The sequence below is a fragment of the Eptatretus burgeri genome, chromosome 16, assembly GCF_056783735.1.
Source record: "Eptatretus burgeri isolate ZD-2024b chromosome 16, Ebu_testis_v1, whole genome shotgun sequence".
NCBI lineage: Eukaryota > Metazoa > Chordata > Myxini > Myxiniformes > Myxinidae > Eptatretus > Eptatretus burgeri.
The window spans coordinates 16,679,851-16,693,601 of NC_140976.1; the positions used below are offsets into that span (position 1 = coordinate 16,679,851).

The 13,751-nt window shown below is 43.6% G+C and overlaps 1 protein-coding gene across 8 annotated transcripts in view; it reads left to right on the plus strand.

Moving 5' to 3' along the window:
• The window catches only part of HACE1 (HECT domain and ankyrin repeat containing E3 ubiquitin protein ligase 1), a 422,483-nt gene that overhangs the window by 287,149 nt on the left and 121,583 nt on the right, over window positions 1–13,751 (plus strand). For 7 of the 8 annotated variants that reach the window (XM_085859091.1, XM_085859090.1, XM_085859092.1 and 4 more), the window contains 2 exons: window positions 4,759–4,912; window positions 12,206–12,954. In XM_085859091.1, coding sequence (XP_085715217.1) covers window positions 4,759–4,912; window positions 12,206–12,954 — 903 coding nt within the window. The remainder of the gene's footprint in view (window positions 1–4,758; window positions 4,913–12,205; window positions 12,955–13,751) is intronic. The other variant, XM_085859087.1, reaches the window with a different exon arrangement.

Consider the following 13,751-nt stretch of genomic DNA (forward strand, 5'->3'; position numbering starts at 1 on the left):
TTATTGTCACGTGGACACATTATCCAAGCTTATTGTTGTTGGAACAAAATAACAGAAGGCAACAGGTTTACAGGCTAACAGGAGGTAAAAGGGGAGCAGGTGTATATAATTGCCTGGGCACATTGCAAGTACGCCCGGACCCCGGTATTCGTGGTACCAACGTTCGCGGGTTCCGCGTATTCACAGTTGATTTTTGGCGGCATGCTCCTACATTCGCGTATTCGCGGTTTTCGTGGCGATTTTGTTTTTTCACGAGCCACTAGCACAACACAGTTTGAGAACATATCTTCCATGAGCCACACACAAGGCAGCTGGATGTATGTGCAGTACAATACTGTATGTATGCAAAAAACGCATCGTCTACGAGCTCCGGACATGACCTGCTTAATGTACATGTATCGTAGCTTTGCGGGATAGACATAGTTTCGCGGGATGTCTCACCAGTGTAACACGTCATTCCCCATGATGCCATCCCCCATGAGTTACTTACAGAATGAAAACACTAACAACATCTATTGATGTACCCAGTAATTACCAGGTCTCCACAGATGGACATTACACATGGAAACATTCAGCGCATCGTAGTGTAAATCACCATCTTGCTAGACACAGGACCATCTGAGCTGTTACATTTTAAAAACGCTCAGCATAATCTTCCTGCAGATAGGAAAGATGTTATGTCCAAAAATCTAAACGTTCAGCTTATGTATTGGTGTAATTAGCAGCTAGCTACATACGGACTAATTATACAATGGCATCACTCACCACGTCTATTATCAGCTGCTGAATACAGCATCACCCGTAAAAATCCCCCACAAACAATGCGCAGACTACTCACTGCATCCTGGATCGCCATCATTCTCGTGCCGTTGCTCTGACCTGTGTATTGCCTCTCGCTTCATTCATTTTTTGAAAATGGCTCACAAGCATTGAGGATAAGACTGAGAAGAGTATGCCTCTAAGTGGACCACTGATATGGGAGAAGGCGAAGCTCCTGCATGACCATCTCTCTGGTGTGGGTGGTGCAAGCACGAGCATCTCTAGCGGCATGTCCAGCCCATTTACAGCGAGCAGGGGGTGGTTCCACTGCTTCAAGGCACGATATAATTTGCGCAACGTCAAGCTTGTAGGGGAGCGTGCCTCCGCGGATCACGATGCCGCCAATGCATTCCTTTCAGAACTCATGAGCCTCGTTGAGGAGAAGGGGTATCTGCCGGAGCAGGTCTTTAACGCTGATGAGACTGGCTTGTTTTGGAAAAAGATGCTGACCAGAACATTCATCTCACAGCCTGAGAGCAAAGCAGTCGGGCCGCGAAGGACCGGGTATCCTTTCACTTCTGTGCAAACGCCGAAGGGGACTTCATGGTAAAGCCCATGATGCTCTACCGTTCCATGAACCGGCATGCTCTCAATAACAAAAACGAGCAGGTGCTGCCCGTGTACTGGAGGGCGAACAGGAAGGCATGGGTGACGTCTGAACTTTTTATGGACTGGTTCCATATCTGTTTCGTTCCTCAGGTTGAGAGGTACCTGGCATGAAAGAACCTTTCGTTCAAGGTACTCCTGCTGCTTGACAATGCTCCTAGCTACCCCACGGACCTGAACAGCGCTCACCCAAATGTCGAGGTCATGTTCCTGACGCCGAATACCACCTCCCTCATCCAGCCGCTCGACCAGGGGGTAATATCAACTTTATAGACTTATTACACCTGACGCACCTCATCTTCATCATCATCATCATCATCATCATACTCATCATTTTGCAAAGTTATGTGTGCTGTGTTTGTTTTAATAAAAAAAATTGAAACGGTACATGATCTTGTTGTTTTTGTCATTTCACGACATGGTACGGTATGGTTAAGAGACTTTAAAATATATTTTTCAATAAATTGGAAGCGGTACCTGGAACCGAAAACGTTATCCCCCTTGTCTCCATTGTAACAATGACAAAACGCTCGCGCATTTTTCCCCGACACTCGCCAATTTTACCTCGACATTCATGGTTGTTTCCTGGGTCAGGAAATCCCCAGAACCTATCCAGTATCCCCCCATTTCCCATGGAAACAATGCCCCCACATTCGCAGGGTTTTCCCAGAACGTATCCCCCACAAATGTCAGGGTCCTGGTGTTCTAGCAAGTTGTTTGGGCCCGCACAGGATTCTAAACGGGGTAGGGATGGCGATGGCAAAAATGCAAATGTCGTCTTCTGTCATCGAGCCGGCAAGCTGGGAGCACCAATCCACATTTATTGCCACATCTGATGCAATTTAAATACTCTAATGGTGTCAATATGCTCCAATTGAAAGTGTTTGTTCGATATATTTCAATTTTTGATGCCCAGGGTCCATAATAAAAATTTGTATTGCTGTCAAAGCCAGTTAACAATTGCAAATTAATAGTAGTATTGTCAATTTTCCATCATCTACATGTTCGTTTCCATCGCTTGCTATATTGGTGTTGCATCCCAGGGTAGGAGGTGAAACAGGCTGTCCCATTTTCTTGCACTCAGCCATTTATCTTCGAGGATGTGCTGAAAAGTAACGCCTCTTATTATATTTCTCCAAAACCCGTAAATATATTCGAATGAAACAAAGATGGATAAAAACATCGATGTTTATTTGACCTTGGTACATATTTATTTATCAACATAATCACAACTGCTGTCCACACATTTCTGCCAACGTTCAAGTAGTTTTTTGATGATGCAGTTATGACAGAACTGTGCATCCCGACGACTTAACCAGAGCTTCAGATCGGCCTCGACATCATTGTCAGAAGAAAAATGTTCTCCACGAAGGTTTTCCTTAAGTTTGGGAAGAGATTAAAGTCTAATGGAGCCAAGTCGCGGCTGGTGATCCTTTGTGGTGGTGCTCCATTGACCGTTTCTTACTCTCAGGATCATAATGGTGTACCCGACTCTCATCTCCAGTGAGTCATCCCAACTCTCATCTCCAGTCATCTCATCCCCAGTCAGTCATCCCAACTCATCTCTCGTGCTTCATGTTTCACAGCGCTGACAACGTCGTACTGCCTTCTGCCATCTTGACGAATGTAGCACGAACACATCAAGTGTCAAAAATCATGAAACTTCGCACCCAGTGGCAGGAAGAACTAATGTATGGACTGCGCTTTGTTTCATTCAGATATCTTTACCTGTTTTGGAGAAAAAATAATGAGGGGCATTACTTTTCAACATGCCCTCGTACTCATACATGAGCACCGTTTGGTATTCCAGTAACCTGACCAAATCGTAACAAGCGTCTTCTTATCTTTAGGTCCCCCACACAAGACCGTAGGCACTCATTATTGGTGTTGATTTATTGGTCATTTCAATGCTCCATTTTGATTGCTTTGATTGTGCACGTACGCAGAAATATTATTGTGTTGAATAAATACGTGCAAATATATTCAATTCAAACTGTACATACCATGATGATTACATGTACTGTAGATATATATGCGAAAGACTGTCCAGATCTAAAACCACCTAAAAATGTTAATTCATCAATCTCATGAATTTTCTTGTGTGACAACGAACTCAAAAATGAACAGGTTGAAAACATCCCTTTCGCTGATTAATGGTTTAAATATAATTTTAACCAAAGATTTGCTTAATCCAACGCCTGATCCTTCTTTCTTGATGACATCCAAGAGTACGTGTGCACCTGTGTACCTGTGTCCTGCACTTTCTTTCACAAATGACTAGCACGATGTGCAATCCTTCTGTTTGCACGTGGATACAAGATTTTCAAAGTAATCGGGCACAGTAATGATAATATTAATACAACCAAGTCGGCCATGATTTGTTTGAATTGCTATGCCATTAAGGCCTCTGTTGGAAGGAGCACAATGGAAAACCAATTTCCTGAAGATAATGACTATTTTTAGGGCCTGCACTTGCACAGGGGTCATATCTTATTCCATCCCTAAGGTCTGACATTCTGACGCAGGGGTCAGTAGGGTACGGAACCAAAGACTTTCCTGCTGATGGAACACATTTCGACAGCGGCACAGAAGCAGAGGGAGAATTTATCTGAACATCAATTCTTCCTCGATGTATAGTTTGATGACGATTTACTGTACTTTTATTCCCTCCACCGTGGCAATCCATCGCCGTGTGCAGGTTTCCTGTTACCATCACAAATTTCTTTGCCGGAAACTCCTTGCCAAGTAATTATCTCCATATTAACGCGCGTTATGCTTTAGTAGTGATATTTCTACTTTGGAATTACAGTTGGGTGCACGGTTTCTAATTATAGGTTTTCACGCAACAGGTTATATTTCATAGGGCTGCTGATATAGGCTTTAATTTTTTATTACCTCCATCATCAAAGGAGCTGATGTTTTCACTTCCTTTCTGTTTGTCTGTCTCAAAGCAGGATATCTCAAAATGTTTTGGACGGATTATGACAAACTTGGTGGATGAGTTGGGGAGGTGATGAGAACAAACCGATCAGATTTTGGTTCAGGTCCAGCTACAAAATGTAAACTGTTCAGTGTTCAGCCTGGCGGAGGTATTCCCGCAACCGATTGCTGTTCTAGTTTTTCTTGCGATATCACCCATCAATCCTTACTAAGTTCTGACTTGGCCTTTTGCCTTTTTTTGAAATCCCTCCCCTGATTTAACTTCCTTCATAATTCTAGCCTTGCCTCTCAATTGTGTCTCTTTAGTCATTTCCTGCCTCCCTTCTAATGTGTCGCAGTGTCCCTCCCTTGGTTGCATGAATTCCTCACTTCTGGTCTCTCCATGGCCCACAGCCTCTCCAGCGATTATGCCGATCAGATGCAGTGTCTCCTACGAATCGTGCGGTTGCTATGTCATTTGCACCACTTGAAAGCCCGGTCACCAAGTCACAGAGTCAATGACCGAGCCTACAACGGCAACCGTACACCACACAGCAGCATATTCAAGGTGATTTCCTGAACCGTATCTCGATTGTAGCTTGCTATGAATGTCCTGTGGAATACATTGCTACGATTAAGGAAAAAATTGTTTGTGTTGTTGACATGACCTTTGAGTTCTTCTCACTTCTGTTTTCTTCATAGAAGTCGAGGCTCACGGAAGAGCTAAATGACAGAATGTAGAGTGTTAAACGTTTAATTGAAGAGTTGAGGAGAACAGGTAGACAAAAAAAACATAGATGTACTGCAGTATGAGAAAGCGAGTGCCAAGGAAGAAAAGTTGTCTGGGGAGGGGGGGGTGGTGGTTAGCAATAATATAAAATCTCCGACGTGGGTCTCGGAGACCCCATGTGGTAGTGATTGATGGCATGTGTTGGAAGGACTGTTGGGAAGAGCACGAGACAGACAGAGGGAGGTGATTTCAGAACTGAGAAAAAAGGTGGAATGTCGGATGGAGATGAGCTTCAAGTTTGGACTTGTGGTTCATTTTGCTTCATTACCTCCGTCACCAAAGGTAGATGGAGGTTATGTTCTCGCCCCTGTCTGTCTGTCTGTATGTCTGTGAGCATGAAATTTCAAAACATCGTCGACTACTTCGGACGAAACTTGCTCGACATGTTGAATGTGTGATATCCGGACGAATTGATTCGATTTTGATGGAGATCCGCATCGGGAGATACAAAACGTTACCTGTTCGATCTGGCGGAGGTATGCACTCCACCGAGTGTTGTTCTAGTTTTGAACACTGAGATGCTGCAACAACCATAATGATTCATAGAATGTTTCAAAAGGCCAGCACATTACAAACGGTCTTGAAAAGCCCCTGTAAACCATGGTGATAAGTAGGTTTAAAGACAGGTCATCAAAGTCTTTAGAAGCACCAGACTCTCCAGGTGGTCCTGTGTGATCCTATAGGCCTCCCAAGGGTGGAACATATTTTGCCATAATTGGGCATATTGACACAGCAGCTTGGGGTGGGATGCACTTGTCTAGTGCTGCCCAGGTGTTTTCACTTTGTAGCTGAAGACTCATGTGGTGCTGACATTGTGGTTTGTGCTATTGCCATGTGACTTGTTTTCCAGTCCGGCTGTTCCTCTTGTACGTGCTCTTTGTTTGGCGGTTTCATTCACAATGCTTGTTGTGTGTCCCTGAGGAGAGCGGGTGTTTTTTTTTTGTCTTTCGTTGACACAGCAGGGCTTTTGAACCGTACACACCACAGGTGCAGTCGGATTAGGGTTAGATTCTGTTTCTTGCCTCGTTTCTTGCACTTCCGTGCCCCCCTCGGGTGTTGCTTGCTCATATTGCAGCGGATTGTGGTTTTAATAATGAGCACACAGTTGCATGTGGATCAGCCTTGCCGGAAGCTTGTGGTGCATGGTCCCGTGTTTATGCTCCGACGCCGGCAGCCAACATTGAAGGGATGGGATAATTAAAGTGAGGCGAGACCAGCAAATGTCTTTCAGCTGTCACGCTGGCCTGGTTCCAGAAAGACACCCAGCCTCCTCTGTCACACAACCACCAATCAAAAATAATCAAAGGCGGCTCGTCTCTGTCCACACCACACTACCACCTGACGCATCCTCGCTTCCTGCCTTGCAGATGTTGCATATTTAAACCGAGGCCCAAACAACTATATGTATAAGAAACCTGGTAGTTTGCACGTTTTTCGAAGACTGCTCGTGTGTTACCCCATGAAAGATTCAGGGTTGAGGAATAAACATTAGATTGAACAAAAGGAGTCGGGCATTGTCTGCTTTTATCCTTTAAAGGAAACAACTCAGATTTCAAAAACTGAGAATCATTTGATCTGATCATTATCATTTTTTTCACTCAACATCCTGATTTAGACAACCGGGCGTAGTGGCGTGCGCCTGTAATCTGGCTACTCGGAGGCTTGGGTTGGAGGATTGCTTGAGGACGGGAGCTCTGTGCTGGGCCATGCTATGAGAGGGTGTAGGGCAGCCTGGGATCATGGCGAAACACAATCCTTATCCCTGTGTCATAAGAGGTGACCAGGGTTGCGTCAGGAAGGGCATCCGGCATAAAAAAAAAACCTGTGACAAATCAGTATGTGGATTATAACGGATGATCCGCTGTGGCAACCCCTAACGGGAGAAGCCAAAAGACGAACAACAACAACAACAACATCCTGATTTCGACAACAACAAAAAAGCTTCGTTCAGTGGTAAGTGCAACTTCAACCAATATCCCTGTAATTTATGTGAAGGTGGCCATGTCTTGCCTTTTGTGGGTCATTGACTGGCTGTGAAACAAATACTGACTCAAGTTAGAAACAGCTTGGGGGAGGACCAGTAAATACTTTGAAGGTCTTCATGATCCACCACCATGGTGGCTCTGCTCTCATGACTTATTAATGAACAAAATTTTATTTATTAGGATGACCGGAATGAAAGGTTACTCTATGTTTGTGAAAAACAACAACAAGATGATGTCGATAAGGAACAGCGACATCAACCAAGACCTCCCCATATTGGTACGTGACCACGTGGTTCAAATTGTTGTATCCCTTGTAACACTGGTAATTTCATTATCCATCTATAAGGGCACTCGGTGGAGCACATACGTAATGCCTGATCCACGAGTACATATCGGGCCCAATACATTTTTGAAATATCATGCTATACAGGACGATGTCGTTTTTGGCCCAATCTCTCATTGGTGAAAAATCACTTTAAAAATTAAATAATTATCGTATCCAGATCCGGATTCGGATCTTCACCAAAATCCAATCAATTCGTCCTTGCAACATACCCAACCGGTCCACCAAGTTTCATCCGAATCCGTCGACAACTTATTGAGATATCGTGCTATATTTCATTTATGGCCCTATCCCTCAATGGTGAAGAATCACTTAAAAAAATTCTCAGATACAGATTCGGATCTTCACCAAAATTGAATCAATTCATCATAATGACAAGCCCAATCTGTCTTCCAAGATTCATCCGAATCTGCCAACAACTTTTTGAGATATCGTGCTATGTATCATTTTTGGCCCGATCTCTCAATGGTGAAGAATCACTTGAACAATAATTCTAGTAGTCACATCCGGATCCGGATCTTCACCAAAATCGAATCAGTTCGTCCTTGTCACACATCCAACCTGCTCACCAAATTTCATCTCGAACCGTTCACAACAAACAAACAAACAAACAGACAAGCCGGTAGGCGGCGATGGGTCGCCGAACATGGAAACTATAAGATATAGAGCAAAATGGATGTCATATAGTGGATAGGGAATCACCTTAAGATTATGCATATCAAATCTCATCCAGTTCCATCGACTGATAACTACTCGGTATCCATTTGAATGAAAAGTACCGAAAATGCGGTTTGAAATCGGAAATCCCCAAAGTTCGATGGGGTGCTGTGGGTGAACAAAGATCTAAATCGAAAATCCGGCTCAAATGTTTGTGCACAATGTATTCCAGACGATTAGTGTGAATTTTCATGACCATCCGACCATAACCCTAGGAGGAGTAGCATTTGGCGGGTAGGCACCTCCAGCTCTCACATATTATCGATTTTTGGACTAATTGACCTTTGACCCCTGATCTAAGCGAAATCGGTGAATGTGTCTTGAGGCAAAGTTGGAGTACTCATTGAGTACCATGAACCTGCAAAGTTTCATTCGTATCGATGCACTCACCTGGTCGCTAGGGGGCCTTCAATTTTCGCGCATACCATAATTGTAGGGGGCGCTGCGGGTAAAGTATTCTATATATCACAAAAACCGGAATATATTTAATAGAGCATCACTTGTAGATAATTTGTGTCAAATTTCATAACCCTACGTGGGATAATGGCTTTCGGAATTGATTTCGCGTGAACGGTACCGATTTTGAAGGTTTTTTGGTTGTTGCTAGGAGCACCAAAGCGTCCCTAGCAACCACCACAATTTCCAAAGCACTAGGTCATAAGATGTACCTACCACCCGAGTTTGGTCAAAATCGGCCCACGTTTACTACCAATTATGCTGATGACAAACGAACAAACATCCAAACAAACAGACAGAATTACTGACAATAAGGGTCACCTATTTCGGCGACCCAACAGAATGGGGTGAAAACAGAACTTCCTTCGCCCTCGGTGGCGGAGGTAAATATGGCTGTGCTTTTGAGATTCTGGTGGAATTTTCAACCGTCCTGATGATCCAATGGGTCATTTCACTGAACGATTTTCATTCATTGTTTGAGAAGGAATTCTTTGAAAACATTTTTTTTTTTAAATATAAAGATCCGTTTTTATAACAAAGTGGGAGATCCCCCCTGAGAATGGTTATGATGATCCTCTGCTGGACGTGGGTGTCTGGAATTAAAACACTTATCCTCGGGCTTGCTTCGCAGCACACAATCCAGGAAGCAATCCCATTGTAATTACGGCTTATAATTAGGTGAAATTTATTTTAATGCGTCAAACCAAATTTTCTCTCTGCATCCGACCGCCACCTCCTTCCCCCATCTCCCAAATGAAAGCTAGCTTCAGTTGACTTCTCCAAGCCAAATTAAAATTGTGCTTCACATCTGAGTGTAGGATTCGTTTGGATCATTGTGCAGCAGAACTTTCTCTTTTCCGGTAATTACTTTTCTGTATACATCATATGTAGACGTTTCTCCGACCGTGTGATCACGAACAGCCAAATAACATCTCCAAGGCATGCAAGTGAAAATAATCACGGTCCTGATGCCGGAACGATACAAAACGACCTCTTGCGATGTTGTCTGTGCGCCTTTGTCCGATTGTTTGGTTTCTGAGCAATGGGAAACAAAGCTCGAGGTGTCACGTGCGCATTTTTAATACAAACATTCCGATTTGGTCAATGAAAAGTGGAAACCTGCAATGGTGCTTTGTTATCGAGAAATTTCTACACTTCATTATTCATTCCTCAAACGACTTTGCCGCATGCGACTCGGGGAAATTATCTCGTGCAAAAAGGCACGCACGCATCGGCGCTTTCAAATTTAATAGCCGGCTGGCGTCCACCTCGGATCTTCGGCATCCTCCTTTTCCGACCGCCATATTGTTCCACCGCTCTACAAGAATAAAAAGTAACCTTTGTAAAAAAAAAAAAAACCTACCATATGTTTTTTAGAAATTTCTGGCAGCTTCTGGAAGTCTTTATTTATTTAATTTTTTTATTATTACCAGCACAAATTATCGAGAGTGCCATCTGATTAGGTGGATGGGAAACAAAACACGCTCAAATCACCCTTACCTCGTTTTTAAGGGCAAACTCTTTCCGTGGGCCTTTCTTCCTGCTGCTGCTGCTGTGCAAGCCCAAAAATTATTGGGCCTTGTTGAATAGGCCCGTGTAGATTTTAGGCCTTCTTGAACATTGAACCTCGACGCAGGATTGTTATATGAGCTTCCATTGAGTATTTCTAGGCGACCCGGTACTGCACTAACACTGAAGAGCAATCGCAGAATGTTTGCTCTTTCTCGACTTCTTTCTTCTTGGCCAACGGTTCCTGATTGCGTGTCATGTCCGAGGCTCTGTTGCCAGTTTTGAAGTGAAGTTTTTTTTTTGATTGCCTTCCTCAGGGATCGTTTCTTTCAAAAGGTTCAAAATGGAAGTACCGTTGCCATCAGTGCTGTTAGTACTGCTCTGTTCGTCTTGGCTCTTCCTTTGCCCGTGCGCTATTAAGGAGGAAGCACTATGTACTTTTGTGATTGGAAATCTTAGCAAAATCCCAAAGGATCGCATTGAAAAATTTTTGAGACTTCACTTGAAAAGTCCACAAGGATGACTGGATTTGCACTCATTTGCATTTCCATTCGTACACGTGATGGTTTGAGGAAGAGATTAACAAGGGAATGAGCGTCGGCAATATCTGCAGAGGTTGTCGGACAAATTGATGATCAGTCGCTCTTGGCTTTTCGATTTGTAAGCAAATTCCAATGGGTGAAGCTTGTACTCTGACATATTTGTGAGAAAGATGGAGTTGTGATGATCGACTCAAATTGGCCAGATGTTCCAAAAAAAATATGTATTCCAAACCCCCCCCCCCCTCCCATCTTGGAGATCCTTTTGGCTGTCATTACCAAGTCGAAGCAAGACGTCCCTGTCACTTCACAACCAACTTTTACTTTTCAGTAGTCATTTGGTAGCAATTTATGCCGACTGCTTTTTCCACTCCTTTGCAAAGTTTTTGACGGAGCATGGACATTTCTTCTCACTTCTACAGAGTGCTTCTTGATTTAATTTGCATCTTGCGCTGTCAAATGCTTCACGTAAGAAGCTTTACATCACAGGTGTGGCTTTGCAAAAATATCGCGTACATTTGAGTCGTGTGCATAAGTCTGGTGAAAGTCGGGAACAATCCATTAGGCACTCAAACATTTCCGTTTCTTGTCACTTTTAACTTTTGCATTTGTTGCAAGATTTGTTATAAGCAGATTTAAACCTCGTCATTTCCATTGTTCCTGGACTGAATGGGCTGGCAGGATGGCCGAGGCCCTAGAGGTACGCACACTCCCCTCTAAGCCGTCTAGCCTGGGTTTGAATCCCGACCGGGCTACAATTGTCAGCCCAGTGTTTTACAGACAAGGTGTGTGCCGTCCTTCGAGTTGGACGTTAAGCTAGGCATCCCACCTGCGGGTATTAGTTGGTGGACGTTAAAGATACCACGGTGTCCTTCGCGAAGAGTAGACGAGCTATCACCGGCACCACGATCAAGTGACAAATTGTTGGCCTGACTTACTGTGTCAGAGTCCAGGATTGTAACCCGAACCAAGAAACTGTTTCGGCAGCACTGATGCTCTGCAGATAGCACAGTCGGTACATGAATGAATCAGAATGAACAGACTGTACAATCAATTTAAAAGACTAATTTTTATTGATTATTTCTTTTGGTCAAAGCTTTGAGTCCGACTGTAATCTTGCCAAAGTGTAGTGTTGTTAATTACGCAGGTGTTTTGGCAAAAAAAAAATGCATTAAAAAAAGTCCAGCAGCGTTTATTAATTTCACCTTTAACGTCATGCATATCACCTGGTCCTGAAATTGTTGGCTGCAACATTGTGGAAATGACTGTAATTTGCCATTCCTGGCTTTCTTCCTTGGCCTTGAGATGCTTGTTGGTGATACCTTGGAAAGGATTACACCTGCAGATGCTGTCAAATGACTTACTTGTCTCGTCTATATTTCGTTTTAGTTCTTTACGTCAGGATTCCTTTTTAATTTGTTTATTGTATGCTTGCTTTTTGCATTCTTGTGATGTATACTTGGCACATTCTAATAAGTTATGATTGTGTACCCCCGCCCCCTCCCTCCACACTCGTTCCCAGCCGCTGGAACCTCTCTGGCAATCCCTCAATGAATGGCTTGTACTACTTGGCTCTGAACTGGAGACCAATGCAAATTGGAGCCCCGATGTGAACCGAGCCAGGAGGAGAGTGTTTTTGCAACCGACTAGCCCCGAGGCCCCGGTTGAGAAGAATTCCATCAGGCTGACGCTGCCTGGAGGGGACGAACAATCACTAACATTTACAAGCAGCACTTTGAGTGATAGGGTTGTGGAGACAGATTTCTTGGCCATGGCTGATAGTGCTATTGCCTCTTGTGAGAATACACCTGGTGGTGCATGCTGGAATAAAGACCATGTGACTGATGCTGATGAAGTGGGCCATGGGAAAGGAATTCAGAAAGGAAGTACCACTACAGCAGGAGCCATTGAAGATGGAAGAGATTTGGGGGAAACCGAAGAACATCAAGGCCCACCAAATGATGAGAATAAATTTGCTCATAATTCTCAATCAGTGGCTTCATCAGGTATTGAGTTCAGCTACGACATAACCCCCAGTGATTGTAAGAGTACCCTCATTAATAGTCCCTATCGTGATCTCATTCAGCCTCTTCCAGGGGTGTTTTGTGCCAGAGGTGCATCCGACATACGAGAAAACAACGGTCCTTCCTCTGTTGAAAAGGCACCAGTTCCTGGTGCAGGCAGCGAGGATGTGATCGAGGTAACGGCAGATCGGCTGAGTGCAGTTATCCAAGCATTTTACCTCGTCTGCAGTTGCCCAATGCCCAGCGGGTAGGTCTTTGCCCTTATCCCCACCTCACCCTGAACACACACCCTCTCCTTTTTCCGACTTTGATGTCGGTCTTGTCCCCAGCTGGTGTCACCTTGGAAGCCCTGAGTGCCTTGGCTTTTGCTACCAACGATCTTAGTACAGTATAAACCAAAATATTATAATCCATCAAGCTTTGATGGTTCATATGAAGATCCCCTTAAAATGATCTCTCGCTGCACTGACACTCTTTCACAGATCACAGAGCTTTGACGTCACTTGTCACTTTGGAGTGATGCTTACTCTTTCTAACTTGACAACTCGAATGTCAGTTTCTTCATCTAAGCTAATGAACTAAATATTAAATGTCATAAACATGAAAAGATCCCAAGATTCTTATTTCAGACGAGTTTTTAATTCAGTTTTTATTTTCATTTTGACCATTTCTCATTCAAAAATATTCTCATGAAATCCGAGGGGATTCCCTTCGGATTTCTATCAGATCGCGTGAAATTTTTATTATTATTTTATTATTTTTGTAAGGGTTAGGTTCTCCCGTCTTACAAAATTCAAGGAAACCTTTTCGAAGCTTTGTTGCTTGCCGCTTCATTGTTATTCACAAATACCGCACACGTGTACAGTAATGCAGACTTCATTGCCAAATGTGTTCACAATGGAATATATGAACATGTATAGGATCATGTTGCAGCTAAAAGTGGCCAATGGGTTGACTTAGCGCGTAGACATGTTGCATTGGAGGTGGCACAGCAGTTTATTTTTGACATAAACTTTTCTCCCAGGCACTATTCGACTTTGTCCG